At 39.0% G+C, this 17,707-nt stretch overlaps 1 protein-coding gene across 4 annotated transcripts in view; it reads left to right on the forward strand.

Moving 5' to 3' along the window:
• Positions 1-17,707, forward strand: part of TIPRL (TOR signaling pathway regulator) — a 72,561-nt gene that overhangs the window by 12,678 nt on the left and 42,176 nt on the right. For all 4 annotated transcript variants that reach the window (XM_010846023.1, XM_010846025.1, XM_010846024.1 and 1 more), the window contains one exon: positions 7,864-7,995. In XM_010846023.1, the coding sequence (XP_010844325.1) occupies positions 7,864-7,995 (132 nt within the window). The remainder of the gene's footprint in view (positions 1-7,863; positions 7,996-17,707) is intronic.

A 17,707-nucleotide genomic window follows, 5' to 3' on the forward strand; every position in this document is an offset into this window, starting at 1 on the left:
CCTGCAATGCGGGAGACCTGGGTTTGATCCCTAGGTTGGGAAGATCCCCTGGAGAAGGGAAAGGCTACCGACTCAAGTATTCTGGCCTGGAGAAATCCATGGACTATATAGTCATGGGATTGCAAGGAGTTGGACATGACTGAGCAACTTTCACTTATTAAATAAATAGATTGGATATACAGGAAGATAGAAGTACAAGGTTGCCTCTTCTATTGATACTGTGTTTTAGGAATAAAACATGCTTAGTGTGCATGCATTTTAAAAAGTTTTTTTTTTTTTTAAAGCACATTGGAACATTTGCCCAGTTATTTTAGTATGATTCAGTATCTTAAATTTTCTTTTTCTTTTTTCCTTTTGGTAAAAATGTATATAACATAAAACTACTATCTTAGTTATTTTCAAGCATATTAATTAGTGTTAAAGTATATTCATGCTGTTGTGCCACCAATCTCCAGAACTTCCTCTTTAAAAACTGAAAATCTATACCTATTGAACATGAACTTCTCCATTTCTTCCTTCTTCAGCACCTGGCAACTGCCATTCTCCTTTCTGTTATTGTGAATTTGACTACTTTAGATACCTCATGTAAGTGGAACCATACATTGCCTTTTTGTGACTGGCTTGTGTCACTTAGCATAATGTCCTCAAGGCTTATCCATGTTGTGGCATGTGTCAGACTTCCCATCCTTTTTAGGGCTGGATGATATTCCATTGCATGTATACACTTTTTGTTCTTCCATTCACTTCCTCTTGACTATGGTGAATAGTGCTGCTATGAACATAGGTGTGCAAATATCTCTTTAGAATTCCGCTTTCATTTCTTTGAGTGTATACCCAGAAGTGGAATTGCTAGATCACATGGTAATAATTCTATTTTTAATTTTCTGAGGAACCTCTGTACTATTTTCCATAGCAGCTATACATTTCACATTCTACCAGCAGTGTGTGAGAGGTTTTGATTTGCATTTCCCTAATGACTTGTGATGCTGAGCATCTTTTCATATGCTTTTTGGCCATTTGTATATAATCTTTAATATTTTGAGCTTTAAAAGTAAATTAAGTGGGAGGGCGGGGGTAACGTGCTGACACAAACATTGGAAATGAGTGGAGTTTGTAAGATAAAAGGCAAGAAGAACATATATAAATACTGTAGGCTTCTTTATAGTTGTTTACCACAGAAGTGTAGGTTAACAATTCTGATACTGTTTTAGTTTTGCAAGATGAAAAAGTTTTAGAGATCTGTCTGACAACAATGTGAATATAATTAACACTATTGAACTGTACACTTATAAATGATTTACATGGTAGATTTCTTGTTACTCATTTTTTCTCACCAGCAATTAAATAAAGTTAAACACAGTTATCATGTAACCCAGCAATTTCACTCCTAGGTATACACTCAAGAGAGAAAACTATATATCCACATAAAAACTTATATGCAAATATCCATAGCTGCATTACTCATAATAGCTAAAATGTGAAAACTACCCAGATGTTCATCATTGGATAAGCAAAACTGGTATATCTAGACAGTGAAATATTATTTAGTCTTGAAAAAGAAACAAAACAGTGATACATACCTTGGAAATGTTATGCCAAGTGAAAGAAGCCAGACACAAAGTTACACGTATATGATTCCAGAAGGATTTGCAAAACAAATCTATAAAAAAAAATTAGAGTAGTGGCTTCCAGGAACTGTGGGAAGTGGGGAATGGAGAGAGACTGCTAGTGGGTATGACAGTTTCTTTTTGGGGTGATGATATATTCTGGAATTAGGTAATAGGGATGTCTACACAGTCTTGTGAACATACTAAAAACCAGTGAATTATAGTATGGGAGTTGTATCTCTTTTTCTTTTTAAAGAAAGAAATCATCATAAAACATAGCAATTTCATGGTATTTCCTAATGGGATGTACATACACACACACACTATTTTCAGTAATTTTTGAAAAGGAAATTTAACATTGGGTTCTTAACATTTGCTATTAATTAACTTTATATGATAAATATAAAACTATTTATATCAAGTAATTTCCCTATTATAAACCTTCATCTGATGTGAGAGATAGAGAGACGTTCACTTGAAAGATGTGACCAAGACTTACTTTTCTTGCAAGGTATCAAGAATATTTTTAGCTTGAATATTTGTACATTTTTAAGCCTTTGAAAATTGTGAAATAACTTATAAAAGTTCATGAAATATGAAAATACAGTTTAATGTAACCACACAGTAAAAGAAATAGAGGATTGTCATCACCCCCTGCACCCCCAGCAGGATTTGCCTGATCACAATTCTGTTTGAAAAGTATGTCCTAGTTTCTTTTGATATGTTCAACCTTAATTTTATTTCCTTGAAATAAAACTAGTGTACCTTGTTGTTTATAGCTTGGGCCTCGTTATTTTCAGCATTTAGAGTCTCTAGTGTCTTTTATTGTCTTATTTCTGTTGGTTCTGATTTACGGTGTCTAGACTCCTAAGAAATCAGTACCAACAAATCACTGCAGATGGTGACTGCAGCAGCCATGAAATTAAAGACGCTTACTCCTTGGAAGAAAAGTTATGACCAACCTAGATAGCATATTCAAAAGCAGAGACATTACTTTGCCAACAAACGTCTGTCTAGTCAAGGCTATGGTTTTTCCCGTGGTCATGTATGGATGTCATAGTTGGACTGTGAAGAAAGCTGAGCACTGAAGAATTGATGCTTTTGAACTGTGGTGTTGGAGAAGACTCTTGAGAGTCCCTTGGACTGCAAGGAGATCCAACCAGTCCATTCTAAAGGAGATCAGCCCTGGGATTTCTTTGGAGGGAATGATGCTAAAGCTGAAACTCCAGTACTTTAGCCACCTCATGTGAAGAGTTGACTCATTGGAAAAGACTCTGATGCTGGGAGGGATTGGGGGCAGGAAGAGAAGGGGACGACAGAGGATGAGATGGCTGGATGGCATCACTGACTTGATGGACGTGAGTCTGAGTGAACTCCGGGAGTTGGTGATGGACAGGAAGGGCCTGGTGTGCTGCGATTCATGGGGTCGCAAAGAGTCGGACACGACTGAGCGGCTGAACTGAACTGACTCCTAATATACCTTATTTTCTTTGAATCCTAGGATGATGATATTTTCCTCCACAGAGGATTTTTGTTTATTTCTCATAAGCTACTAAGGGCATTCATAGTCAAGGCCATAGGTCTGCAATCTGTTTATGTAAAGGATCAGATAGTAAATATTACAGGCTTTGAGGACCATAGAGTTATGTTGCAGTTACTCAGCTGTGCTGTTGTAGTTGAAAGCAGCCATAGACAATATGCAAACAAGTAGGCACAGCTGTGTTTCAACAAATGTTTTTTATGGACATGGAAATTTGCATTTCATATAGTTTTTTATTCATGAAATATTAAAAAAAATTTTCCCCACAGTCATTTGAAAAAATGTGAAAATGATTCTTAGCTTGCATTCATACAAAACTAAGTAGCAAACCACATTGGCCTGGAAGTCTTAGTTTGCTAACCTCTTTTATGGGATCAGAGCTTGAGGTTTCAGTTCAGTTCACTTCAGTTGCTCAGTTGTGTCCAGCTCTTTGTGACCCCATGGACTGAAACACACCAGGCCTCCCTGTCCATCACCAACTCCCAGAGCTTGCTCAAACCCATGTCCATCGAGTCGGTGATGCCATCCAGCCATCTCATCCTCTGTCATCCCCTTCTCCTCCTGCCCTCAGTCTTTCCCAGCATCAGTCTTTTCCAATGAGTCAGTTCTTCACATCAGGTGGCCAAAGTATTGGAGTTTCAGCTTCAGCATCAGTCCTTCCAATGAATATCCAGGACTGATTTCCTTTAGGATGGACCGGTTTGATCTTCTTGCAGTCCAAGGGACTCTCAAGAGTCTTCTTCAACACTACAGTTCAAAAGCATCAATTCTTTGGCACTCAACTTTCTTTATAGTCCAACTCTCACATCCATACATGACTACTGTAAAAACTATAGCTTTGAGTATATAGACCTTTGTTGGCAAAGTGATGTCTCTGCTTTTTAATGTTCTGTCTAGGTTGGTCATAGCTTTTCTTTCAATGAGTAAGCATCTTTTAATTTCATGGCAGCAGTCACCATCTGCAGTGATTTTGGAGCCCCAAAAAATAAAGTCTCTCATGTTTCCACTGTTTCCCTTTCTACTTGCCATAAAGTGATAGGACTGGATGCCGTGATCTTAGTTTTCTAAATGTTGTTTTAAGCCAACTTTTTCACTCTCCTCTTTCACTTTCATCAAGCGGCTCATTAGTTCCTCTTCACTTTCTGCCATAAGGGTGGTGTCATCTGCATATCTGAGGTTATTGATATTTCTCCCAGCAATCTTGATTCCAGATTGTGCTTCATTCAGCTGGAATTTCACTTGATGTACTCTGCATATAAGTTAAATAAGCAGGGTGACAATATACAGCCTTGATGTACTCCTTTCCTGATTTGGAACCAGTCTGTTTTCCATGTCCAGTTCAAACTGTTGCTTCTTGACCTGCATACAGATTTCTCAGGAGGCAGGTAAGGTGGTTTGATATTCCCATCACTTTAAGAATTTTCCACAGTTCGTTGTGATCCACACAGTCAAAGGTTTGCGCTTAGTCAATAAAGTGGAAGTAGATGTTCTTCTGAAATTCTCTTGCTTTTTCTATGATCCAGTGGATATTGGCAATTTGATTTCTGGTTCCTCTGCCTTTTCTAAATCCAGCTCGAACATCTGGAAGTTCATAGTTCATGTACTATTAAAGCCTGTCTTGCAAAATTTTGAGCATTACTTTGCTAACGTGTGAGATGAGTGCAACTGTGCTATAGTTTGAACATTCTTTGCCATTGCTTTTTGGGATTGGAATGAAAACTGACCTTTTCCAGTCCTGTGGCCACTGCTGAGTTTTCCACATTTCCTGGCATATTGAGTGCAGCACCTTAACAGCATCATCTTTGAGGATTTGAAATAGCTGAACTGGAATTCCATCACCTCTGCTAGCTTTGTTCGTAGTGATGCTTCCTAAGGCCCACTTGACTTCACATTCTAGGATGTCTGGCTCTAGGTGAGTGATCACACCATCCTGGATGTTTGGGTCATGAAGATCTTTTTTGTATAGTTCTTCAGTGTATTCTGAAGAAGGAAATGGCACCCCACTCCAGTATTCTTGCCTGGAAAATCCCACGGACGGAGGAGCCTGGTAGGCTACAGTCCATGGGGTCGTAAAGAGTCGGACACAACTGAACGACTTCACTTCACTTCACTTCAGTGTATTCTTGCCACGTCTTCTTAGTATCTTCAGCTTCTGTTGTGTCCATGCCATTTCTTTTATTGAGCCCATCTTTGCATGAAATGTTCCCTTGGTATCTCTAATTTTCTTGAAGAGATCTCTAGTCTTTCCCATTGTTTTCCTCTGTTTCTTTGCATTGATCACTGAGGAAGGCTTTCGTATCTCTCCTTGCTATTCTTTGGAATTCTGCATTCAAATGGGTATATCTTTCCTTTTCACCTTTGCCTTTAGCTTAGTGGGCCTGTAATATAAGAAGTTGTGGATCCACTGTAGTACTTTGAGATGTCTTTGCAAAACTGGGAGCAGGGCAAGGAATTCTCCAAGGCCTCTGCTCCTGGTGAAGACTGAACAGTGTCACTTTTCTGGACTCCAGTCCTCTTCCAGATCTCAGTCCAGTCCTTCTTCATTTCATTGGCTGTATAATGCTTTTAAGAAGTTTTTTTTTTTTTTTTTCATCCAGCTTTTTAAATTGCCTTTAGCTTACTTGGGCTTCCCTGATAGCTCAGTTGGTTAAGAATCTGCCTGCAATGCAGGAGACCCCAATTCGATTCCTGGGTCAGGAAGATCCGCTGGAGAAGGGATAGGCTACCCACTCTAGTACTCTTGGGCTTCCCTGGTGGCTTAACTGGTAAAGAATCCGCCTGCAATGCGGGAGACCTGGGTTTGATCCCTAGGTTGGGAAGATCCCCTGGAGAAGGGAAAGGCTACCCACTCCAGTATTCTGGCCTGGAGAATTCCATGGACTGTATAGTTGATAGGCTCACAAAGAGTCTGACACAAGTGAGCGACTTTCACTTTTACCTTTCACTTTCAGCAAGAAAGTTTGTCTAGATTATTTATTTTGACAATGCCAGAAGCCAGAAATGTTCAGTATCTCTTAAGTTTAACTGTTTTACCTCTTCAGATGCTTGAGTTTAGAGAGGAGATAAGTGGAGTTGAGGAAGAAAAAAGGCTGAGATATATAAAGTTTTAAATATATTTTTCCTTATGAATGAACAAAATAGTATATAGCTAAGCTAAATATAATGAATTTCCCTAATCCACATGTTATCTAATTATTTTTTGTCTTTCTGTTTCAAACATTTTATGAAAACTCACTTGGCAAACGGATGGATTCATGTTCACCAATCACTTACTGAAGGCTTATTTGAAATATTAGTGAAATGGCCATTTACTAACGAGATGTAATGGTTAATTTTTGGAAATCAGATGTATCTATAAGGAGGATCTTTCAAATGTGTTCCTTTGAACTAAAACTAAATAAAAAGTAAGGAATTAAAAGTTGTATTTATTTAATACTAACTAAAGTTTTATGCTCTTAGGCGGTCCTAGGGGCACGGACCTTTGTCTTAAATAGATCACAAACATGCAGGTGATGCAAGGCACTGGTCATATGCCCTAAATCCTATCCCTACCCCTCACCGTCCTTCCGCCCCCTTTAGTTTCACCTCCATTGTGGTCTCATGTCTGCTGGATGTTGAAATAAAATTGTAGAGAGCTAAAATATCATCTCTAAGTAAACATGGAAGAACTATGGACATTTTTTTCACCTCTTGGGAATCAAACTGCCAGATTCTTTCATAGCACCCTTTCCTCCTCTGCATTACTTAATAGGGAGCTAAAACCATTTTCCTGCAAAGTCTGTGTAATCACTTAGACATCCATTGTCATATTTTTCTAATTCTTATCCAGTTTTCTGAAGCTACTCTAAATTTCTTAATTCTGTCCTTGAATGAAAAAAAAGTGACCTATTCACAGCTTCTAAGTAAAGTACAATAATAGCTACCATATACCAAATACTTATAGTTTGGCAGGCATTGCTTTGTTGTGTTTATTCATGATACAGCTTTTTTAAAGAGTTGAAAAGCTGAACATTTTATAGTAAAAATGAACGTAGTATTGAATAGGTACCACAAAACATACTTTCATGTTACGTTAGGAGATACTTGGATTTAGTGAATTACTGATGTGACCCACCTTGAGATTGTTGGTGCTTTTGTTGGGTTTTATATGTTTGTGTCTTGTAGCTGTAAAATAATACTTAAAAAAAAATATAGCCAGTATCTTCTAAAGCTCTTTGGAATGCTAGGAGTTTCCCTTAAAATTTCTCTAAAGTTCTTATTTATCTCAATATTTAAAACACTTTTGTTTGTAGACTTGGAGATAGATCTAAACTATGTAACATCATTCTTATAGGAAAGATTTTTTTTAAGTTGCAAAAAATGTCTTATAAGTAGACTTTTATAGCACCAAACTGCTTTGAACTTCTATGATAGTAGTAGTTTATTCTTCACATTGACTAATTTTCAGATAGTTAATTTTCTCATAGTCACAATAGAGCAGTTGATTTTACTGTGTCCTATTTCATGATTTGAATGAGATGATGAATTTTGACTGTATGTGTTGTGAAGCTATAATATTGGACATTTTCTTTTTTTCAGGGACAAGGTATATATCTCATGTTGTGTGTCTACCTATAAAATCAAAATTTAGAACCATGCTCTGGGTATGCAGAAAATATTGGTAGGAAAACTGTTTAATTTTTTTTTATGTGCCCATTCTTAAATTTTTTCTTTCAGGTTGTACCTACAACAGATCATATAGATACAGAGAAATTGAAAGCCAGAGAACAGATTAAGTTTTTCGAAGAAGTTCTCCTATTTGAGGATGAACTTCATGATCATGGAGTTTCAAGCCTGAGTGTGAAAATTGTGAGTATTGTGAATTTGTTTAAAATTAACTTCTTTCATTTTTGCTATTGGTTAGAAATATGACTCACTTCAAATCACAGTGTTAACATGATGTCATGTAGAGTTTCACTTGAGTCTAGGATACATCTTATTAACATCTATTATAAAATTCACAAGTCTTAGCATATCGCTAAGACTTTAGCAAAGCATTTTTTTTTTTTTGTAGTTTAGCAAAGCATTTTTTTTTTGTAGGCCCTTCTAGTTACTTTGTGGTTTGTTTATTGTTTAATTTGAATGAAAATTATAGCTTAATTTCCTTTTGTTAATGAAGTTTCTTTTTTATCATCTATTTGTTTTTGGCTGTGCTGCATTTTCGTTGCTTCACACAGGCTTTTCTGTGGCTTTTCTGGTGAGTGAGGGCTGCTCTCTGCTGTGGTGCATGGTGGCTTCTCTTGCTGCAGAGTGCAGGCTTCAGGCGTACGGGCTTCAGTGGTCGCAGCTTGTGGGCTCTAGAGTGCAGGCTTAGTAGTTGTGGCACAAGGGCTTTTTTAAAAAACAAAACTAATGTATTTATTTTAATTGGAGGATAATTACTTTACAGTATTTTGATGATTTTTGCCATACATCAGCATGAGTCGGCCATAGTGTCGGCCGCATGTGTCCCCCCCGCCTCCCCCCATTTTGAACCCTGCTTCCACTTCCCTCCCCACCCTATTCCCAGGGCACTGACGTTGGGTACCCTGCTTCATTCATCAAACTTGCATTGCTTATACGTTTTATATATGGCACTATATATGTTTTAATGCTATTCTCTCAAATCATCCCACCCACTCCTTCTCTTACTGAGGCCAAAAGTCTGGTCTTTACCTCTCTGTTTCCTTTGCTGCCCTGCATGTAGGATCGTTGGTACCATCTTTCTAAATTCCATATATATGCATTAATATACAATATTTGTCTTTCTTCTTCTGACTTACTTCACTCTGTATAATAGGCTCTAGGTTCATCCACCTCATTAGAACTGACTCAAATGTGTTCCTTTTTATAGCTGAGTAATATTCCATTGTGTCTGTGTACCACAACTTCCTTATCCATTCATCTGCTGATGGATGTCTAGGTTGCTTCCATGTCCTAGCTATTGTAAATAGTGCTGCAGTGAACACTGGGGTACATGTGTCTCTTTCACTTCTGGTTTCCTCGGGGTATATGCCCCGCAGTGGGGTTAATGGGTCATATGGCAGTTCCATTCTTGGTTTTTTAAGGAATCTCCACACTGTTCTCCATAGTGGATGTACCAGTTTGCATTCCCACCAACAGTGTAAGAGGATTCCCTTTTCTCTATACCCTCTCCCGGAGAAGGCAATGGGACCCCACTCCAGCACTCTTGCCTGGAAAATCCCATGGACGGAGGAACCTGGTGGGCCACAGTCCATGGGGTCACTAAGAGTCAGACAAGACTCAGTGACTTCACTCTCACTTTTCACTTCTATACATTGGAGAAGGAAATAGCAACCCACTCCAGTGTTCTTGCCTGGAGAATCCCAGGGATGGGAGAGCCTGGTGGGCTGCCGTCTATGGGGTCGCACAGAGTCGGACACGACTGAAGTGACTTAGCAGCAGCAGCACACCCTCTCCAGCATTTATTGTTTGTAGACTTTTTGATGATGGCTGGAACATAAAATTAACTGGACCAAAAAGAAGGCTGAGTGCCAAAGAATTAACATTTTTGAATTGTGGTGCTGGAGAAGACTCTTGAGAGTTCCTTGGACAGCAGGGAGATCAAGCCAGTCAATCCTAAAGGAAATCAACCCTGAATATTCATTGGAAGGGCTGATGCTGAAGTTCCAATACTTTGGCCACCTGATGCAAAGAGCTGACTCATTGGAAAGGACCCTAATGCTGGAAAAGATTGAGGGCAAGAGGAGAAGGAGGTAACAGAGGATGAGATGGTTGGATGGCATCACTGACTCAATGGAGATGAGTTTGAGCAAATTCAGGGAAATAGTGAAGTATAGAAGAGCCTGTCGTGCTGCAGTCAATGGGATCACAAAGAGTTGGATATGACTTAGTGACTGAAAAACAGCAACAGTAATTCTAACTGGTGTGAGATAATACCTTATTGTGGTTTTGATTTACATTTCTCTAATAATGAGTGATGTTGAACATGAGTGATGTTTATTAGCTATCTGTCTTCTTTGGAGAAATGTCTGTTTAGATCTTTTGCCCACTTTTTGATTGGGTTGTTTGTTTTTCTGGTATTGAGCTACATGAGCTGCTTGTATATTTTGGAAATTAATTCTTTGTCAGTTTCGTTTGCTATTGTTTTCTCCCATTATGAGGGCTGTCTTTTCACTTTGTTTATAGTTTTCTTTGTTGTGCAAAAGCTTTTATGTTAGGTCCCATTTGTTAATTTTTGTTATTATTTTCATTACTTTGGGAGGTGGGTCACAGAGGATCTTGCTGTGATTTATGTTGGAGATGGTTCTATGTTTTCCTCTAAGAGTTTTATAGTCTCTGGTCCACATTTAGGTCTTTAATCCATTTCGAGTATATTTTTGTGTGTGGTGTCAGAAAGTGTTCTACTTTTATTTTTTTACATGTAGTTGACCAGTTTTCCCAGTACCACTTGTTGAAGAGACTGTCTTTTCTCCATTTTATATTTTTTAATTCTTTATCAAAGATTAGGTGTCCATAGATGCATGGATTTATCTCCAACCTTTCTATTTTGATTTATATTTTCTGTCTTTGTGTCAGTACCATACTGTCTTGATGACTGTAGCTTTGTAGTATAGTCTGAAGTCAGAAAGGTTGATTCCTCTATTTCCATTATTCTTTCTCAAGATTGCTCTGGCCATTTGGGGTCTTTTGGGCACATGGGCTTTAGTTGCTCCATGGTGTGTGAAATCTCCTCAGCTAGGGATCAACCCCATGTCCTCTGCTTTGGCAGGTGGATTCCTATCTACTGTACCACCAGGGAAGTCATATATCTTAACTTTTACATTTCTGAATTAAAATGTTTATAGTTTCCCTTCTTGTGCAGAAGCTTTTAATTTTAATTAGGTCCCTTTTATTTATTTTTGCTTTTATTTCCAATATTCTGGGAGGTGAGTCATAGAGGATCCTGCTGTGGTTTATGTCAGAGTGTTTTGCCTATGTTTTCCTCTAGGAGTTTTATAGTTTCTGGTCTTACATTTAGATCTTTAATCCATTTCGAGTTATTTTTGTGTATGGTGTTAGAAAGTGTTCTAGTTTCATTCTCTTGCAAGTGGTTGACCAGTTTTCCCAGCACCACTTGTTAAAGAGATTGTCTTTTCTCTGTTGTATATTCTTGCCTCCTTTGTCAAGATAAGGTGTCCATAGATGCATGGATTTATCTCTGGGCTTTCTATTTTGTTCCATTGGTCTATATGTCTGTCTTTGTGCCAGTACCATACTGTCTTGATGACTGTGGCTTTATAGTAGAGACTGAAGTCAGGAGGGTTGATTCCTCCAGTTCCATTCTTCTTTCTCAAAATTGCTTTGGCTATTTGAAGTTTTTGTATTTCCATACAAATTGTGAAATTATTTGTTCTAGCTCTGTGAAAAATAACCATTGGTAGCTTGATAGGGATTGCATTGAATCTATAGATTGCTTTGGGTAATATACTCATTTTCACTATATTGATTCTTCTGATCCATGGACACGGTATATTTCTCCATCTATTAGTGTCCTCTTTGATTTCTTTCACCAGTGTTTTATAGTTTTCTATATATAGGTCTTTTGTTTCTTTAGGTAAATATATTCCTAAGTATTCTTTTCATTGAAATGGTGAATGGAATTGTTTCCTTAATTTCTCTGTTTTCTCATTGTTATTGTATAGAAATGCAAGGGATTTCTGTGTGTTGATTTTATATCCTGCAACTTTACTATATTCATTGATTAGCTCTAGTAATTTTCTGGTGGAGTCTTTAGGGTATTCTATGTAGAGGATCATGTTATGTGCAAACAGTGAGACTTTTACTTCTTCTTTTCCAATCTGGATACCTTTTGTTTCTTTTTCTGCTCTGATTGCTGTGGCCAAAACTTCCAAAACTATGTTGAATTGTAGTGGTGAGAGTGGGCACCCTTGTCTTGTTCCTGACTTTAGGGGAAATGCTTTCAATTTTTCACCATTGAGGATAATATTTGCTGTGGGTTTATCATATATAGCTTTTATTATGTTGAGGTATGTTCCTTCTATTCCTGCTTTCTGCAGGGTTTTTATCATAAATGGATGTTGAATTTTGTCAAAGGCTTTCTCTGTATATATTGAGATAATCATGTGGTTTTTATTTTTCAATTTGTTAATGTGGTGTATTTCATTGATTGATTTGTGGATATTGAAGAATCCTTGCATCCCTGGGATAAAGCCCACTTGGTCATGATGTGTAATCTTTTTACTATGTTGGTGGATTCTGTTTGCTAGGATTTTGTTAAGGACTTTTGCATCCATGTTCCCTGGTGGCTCATACGGTAAAGCATCTGCCTGCAGTGCAGGAGACCCAGGTTCGATCCCTGGGTGGGGAAGATCCCCTGGAGAAGGAAATGGCAACACACTCCAGTACTCTTGCCTGGAAAATTCCATGGACTGAGGAGCCTGGTAGGCTACAGTCCATGGGATTGCAAAGAGTTGGACACGACTGAGTGGCTTGTTTCAGTTTCATCAGTGATACTGGCCTGTAGTTTTCTTTTTTTTGTGGCATCTTTGTCTGGTTTTGGTATTAGGGTGATGGTGGCCTCATAGAATGAGTTTGGAAGTTTACCTTCCTCTGCAATTTTCTGGAAGAGTTAGCTCTTCTCTAAATTTTTGGTAGAATTCAGCTGTGAAATTGTTTGGTCCTTGACTTTTGTTGGCTGGAAGATTTCTGATTACAGGTTTGATTTCTGTGCTTGTGATGGTCTGTTAAGATTTTCTGTTTTTTCCTGGTTCAGTTTTGAAAAGTTGTACTTTTCTAAGAATTTGTCCATTTCTTCCAAGTTGTCCATTTTATTGGCATATAATTGCTGTTAATAGTCTTTTACAATCCTTTGTATTTCTGTGTTGTCTGTTGTGATCTCTCCATTTTCATTTCTAATTTTGTTGATTTGATTTTTCTCCCTTTGTTTCTTGATGAGTCTAGCTAAAGGTTTGTCAATTTTATTTATCTTCTCAAAGAACCAGCTTTTGGCTTTGTTGATTTTTGCTATGGTCTCTTTTGTTCCTTTTGCATTTATTTCTGCTCTAATTTTTAAGATCTCTTTCCTTCTACTAACCCTGGTGTTCTTCATTTCTTTCTTTTCTAGTTGCTTTAGGTGTAGAGTTAGGTTATTTATTTGACTTTTTTCTTGTTTCTTGAGGTAAGCCTGTATTGCTATGAACCTTCCCCTTAGCACTGCTTTTACAGTGTCCCATAGGTTTTGGGTTGTTGTGTTTTCATTTTCATTTGTTTCTATGCATATTTTGATTTCTTCTGTGATTTGTTGCTTATTCAGCAGTATGTTGTTCAGCCTCCATATGCTGGAATTTTTAATAGTTTTTCTCCTGTAATTGAGATCTAATCTTACTGCATTGTGGTCAGAAAAGATGCTTGGAATGATTTCAACTTTTTTGAATTTACCAAGGCTGGATTTATGGCCCAGGATGTGGTCTATTCTGAAGAAGGTTCCGTGTGCACTTGAGAAAAAGGTGAAATTCATTGTTTTGGAGTGAAATGTCCTATAGGTATCAATTAGGTCTAACTGGTCTATTGTATCATTTAAAGTTTGTGTTTTCTTGTTAATTTTCTGTTTAGTTGATCTATCCATAGGTGTGATAGTCTCCCACTATTATTGTGTTATTGTTAATTTCCCCTTTCATACTTGTTAGCATTAGTCTTACATATTGTGGTGCTCCTATGTTGGGTGCATATATATTTATAATTTTTATATCTTCTTCTTGGATTGATCCTTTCATCATTATGTAGTACCCATTTTTGTGTCTTTTCACAGCCTTTGTTTTAAAGTCTATTTTATCTGATATGAGTATTGCTACTCCTGCTTTCTTTTGGTCTCTATTTGCATGGAATATCTTTTTCCAGCCCTTCACTTTCAGTCTGTATGTGTCCCTTGTTTCAAGGTGGGTCTCTTGTAGACAACATATATAGGGGTCTTGTTTTTGTATCCATTCAGCCAGTCTTTTTCTTTTGGTTGGGGCATTCAACCCATTTACATTTAAGATAATTATTGATAAGTATGATCCCCTTGCCATTTACTTTATTGTTTTTGGTTCGAGTTTATACGCTCTTTCTGTGTCTCCTGTCTAGAGAAGATCCTTTAGCATTTGTTGGAGAGCTGGTTTGGTGGTGCTGAATTCTCTCAGCTTTTGCTTGTCTGTAAAGTTTTTGATTTTTCCTTCATATTTGAATGAGATCCTTGCTGGGTACATTAATCTGGGGTGTAGGTTATTTTCTTTCATCACTTTAAGTATGTCTTGCCATTCCCTCCTGGCCTGAAGAGTTTCTGTTGAAAGATCAGCTGTTATCCTTATGGGCATCCCCTTGTGTGTTATTTGTTGTTTTTCCTTTGCAGCTTTTAATATTTGTTCTTTGTGTTTGATCTTTGTTAATTTGATTAATATGTGTCTTGGGGTGTTTCGGCTTGGATTTATCCTGTTTGGGACTCTCTGGGTTTCTTGGACTTGGGTGATTATTTCCTTTCCCATTTTAGGGAAGTTTTCAACTATTACCTCCTCAAGTATTTTCTCATGGTCTTTATTTTTGTTGTCTTCTGGACGCCTATGATTCGAATGTTGGAGCGTTTATCATTGTCCCAGAGGTCTCTGAGGTTGTCCTCATTTCTTTGAAATCTTTTTTCTTCTCTATTTCATTTATTTCTGCCATTCTATCTTCTACCTCACTTATCCTATCTTCTGCCTCCGTTATTCTACTGTTGGTTCCCTCCAGAGTGTTTATGATCTCATTTATTGCATTATTCATTATATATTGACTCTTTTTTATTTTTTCTAGTGAACCAGTGAAATTGCTCAGTCATGTCTGACTCTTTGCCATCCCATGGACTGTAGCATACCAGGCTCCTTCATCCATGGAATTTTCCAGACAAGAGTATTGGAGTGGGTTGCCATTTTCTTCTCCAGGGGATCTTCCTGACCCAGGGATCGAAAACCCAGGTCTCCTGCATTGCAGGCAGATGCTTTACTGTCTGAGCCACCTTTAAACCTTTCTTGTATCTTCTTGATTCTTGTCTCCAGGCTATTTATCTGTAACTCCAATTTGTTTTCAAGATTTTTGATCATTTTCACTATCATTATTCAGAATTCTTGATCAGGTAGATTCCCTAACTCTTCCTCTTTTGTTTGGTTTGGTGGGCATTTATCCTGTTCCTTTACCTGCTAGGTATTTCTCTGCCTTTTCATCTTGTTTATATTGCTGTGTTTGGGGTGGCCTTTCTGTATTCTGGCAGTTTGTGGTTCCTTTTTATTGTGGAGTTTCCTCGCTGTGGGTTGGGTTGGACGGGTGGCTTGTGAGGATTTCCTGGTTAGGGAAGCTTGTGTCGGTGTTCTGGTGGGTGGAGCTGGATTTCTTCTCTGGGGTGCAGTGAAGTGTGCAGTAATGAGTTTGAGTTGTCAGTGGGTTTGGTGTGACTTTGGGCAGCTTGTATATTGAAGCTCAGGGCTATGTTCCTGTGTTTCTGGAGAATTTGCATGGTATGTCTTGCTGTGGAGCTTTTTGGCCGTTGGGTGGTGCTTGGTTTCAGTGTAGGCATGGAGGCGTTTGATGAGCTCCTATTGATTAATGTTCCTGGTATTCAGGAGTTCTCTGGTGTTCTCAGGATTTGGACTTAAGCCTCCTGCCTCTGGTTTTCAGTCTTATTCTTACAGTAGCCTCAAGACTTCTCCATCTATGCGGCACCAATGATAAAACATTTAGGTTAATGATGAAAAGTTTCTCCACAGTGAGGGACACCTGGAGAGGTTCACAGAGTTACATGGAGAAAAAAAGAGGGAGGAGGGAGATAGAGGTGACCAGGAGGAGAACAGGGGGAATCAAAAGGGGCAAGAACAAGCTCGCCAGTAATCACTTCCCTATGTACCCTCCACAGTCTGGATCCCTCAGAGATGTTCACAGTGTTACACAGAGAAGAGAAGAGGGAGGAAGGAGACAGAGGTGGCCAGAGGGCTAAAGGGGGAATCAAAAGGAGAGAGACAGATCCAGCCAGTAATCAGTTCCCTAAGTGTTTTCTGCAGCCTGGAACACACAAAGAGATTCACAGATGTGGGTAGAGAAGAGAAGGGGGAGGGAGGAGATAGAGGTGACCTGGTGGAGAAAAAGGAGAGTCAAAAGGTGGAGAGAGCAATCAGGCCGGTGATCTCGCTCCCAAGTAAAAATGGGTACTGAAGATTGGGTTCTTATAGGTACAAAGTTGATAACAAATACCAAGAAGCAAAAATTAAATATCTAGAGTAGAGGTTAGATTCTCAAAAATACAATATTAAAAAAAAACACGACAAAGTCACAAAAATTATAAAATATATATATATATATATATATGAAGTTTGCTTTAAAAATAGGGTCTTTTTTTTGGCAAGGTAATAGTAGGTTATAAAAATGAAAACTAAAGGAGTAATAAGGGACTTAAAATAAAATTTTTTTCTTTTTTTTCAACTTAAAAAATGGTAGTAGTAAAAATATATTTAGGACTTTCTCTGGAGCTGTTGTGGACAGTGTGGGGTCAGTTCATTTTCAGATAGTTCCTCGATCCAGCTTATACTTCTCAAGATCTATAGGCCCTTTTCTATGTAGTTGGTGCTAACTACAGGGTTTTAATCTATTGCACCTGTCACTTCCAAAGCGGTTCCCTCTGTTTATTTTAGCTTCTTCTGTTTACTGGTCTCTTCAGTGTCTAATTTCCACCCTGACACAAGGGGGGTGGTGGTGGTCACTTTTTTTAGGCTCACTTGTTCAGTTGTGCTTTGGGGAGGGAGGAACACTACAAACAAATATCACTGGGGTGTGTGGGGAGTGCTTGCAATGTCTTGGCCGCGCTGGTTTTGCCCCTGCTCACAGCGTGTGTGCTTTCCCAATCTACACTGTTCAGGCTCTAGGTTGCTCTGATGGGGAACTGTCTGAGGCAGGCCCAGGGTTGCATGCAGTCCCCAGGTCTAAGCTGCTCAGGTTCAGGTTCTCGGGTATTCTACAAAGGTGCAGACTTGGTTGGGCCTTTTGGCATTTTGTGCCCTTCCCAGGTCTGAGCAGCTCAGGTGACCAGGTGCTTGGCGAGTGCAGTCACCCCCAGTTGAAGGCTGCGGCTTAATGCATACCCTGTCCCTGGCGCTCGGTGTTGTGGGTGTATAACAGGCGCGCCTTCTCAGGTGTGCCATGTGTCTCTCCTGGGGAGCTGATCTCTGGCTGCGACCCTCCTGGCGGATGTCGACCATCCAGAATCCCAAGAAATCTTGGTTGGCAATGATGTCTGCTTGCAGTTTGGTAGATGATACCTCTCTGGGGCCACGATTGCCCCCTTCCAGCTCTGGCTGCCCTCGCCTGCCTATCTCTGGCGGGGGATGGGCCGGTCCGCAGCCGGCTAGTTCTGCTCAGTCCTTTGTTCTGTGAGCGGGCCTGGCAGGGTCTTCAGTTCAGTTTAGTCCCTCAGTTGTGTCCGACTCTTTGCGAACCCATGAATCGCAGCACGCCAGGCCTCCCTGTCCATCACTAACTCCCGGAGTTCACCCAAACTCATGTC

The sequence above is a fragment of the Bison bison genome, unplaced genomic scaffold, assembly GCF_000754665.1.
Source record: "Bison bison bison isolate TAMUID 2011002044 unplaced genomic scaffold, Bison_UMD1.0 scf7180017864229, whole genome shotgun sequence".
Classification (NCBI taxonomy): Eukaryota; Metazoa; Chordata; class Mammalia; order Artiodactyla; family Bovidae; genus Bison; species Bison bison.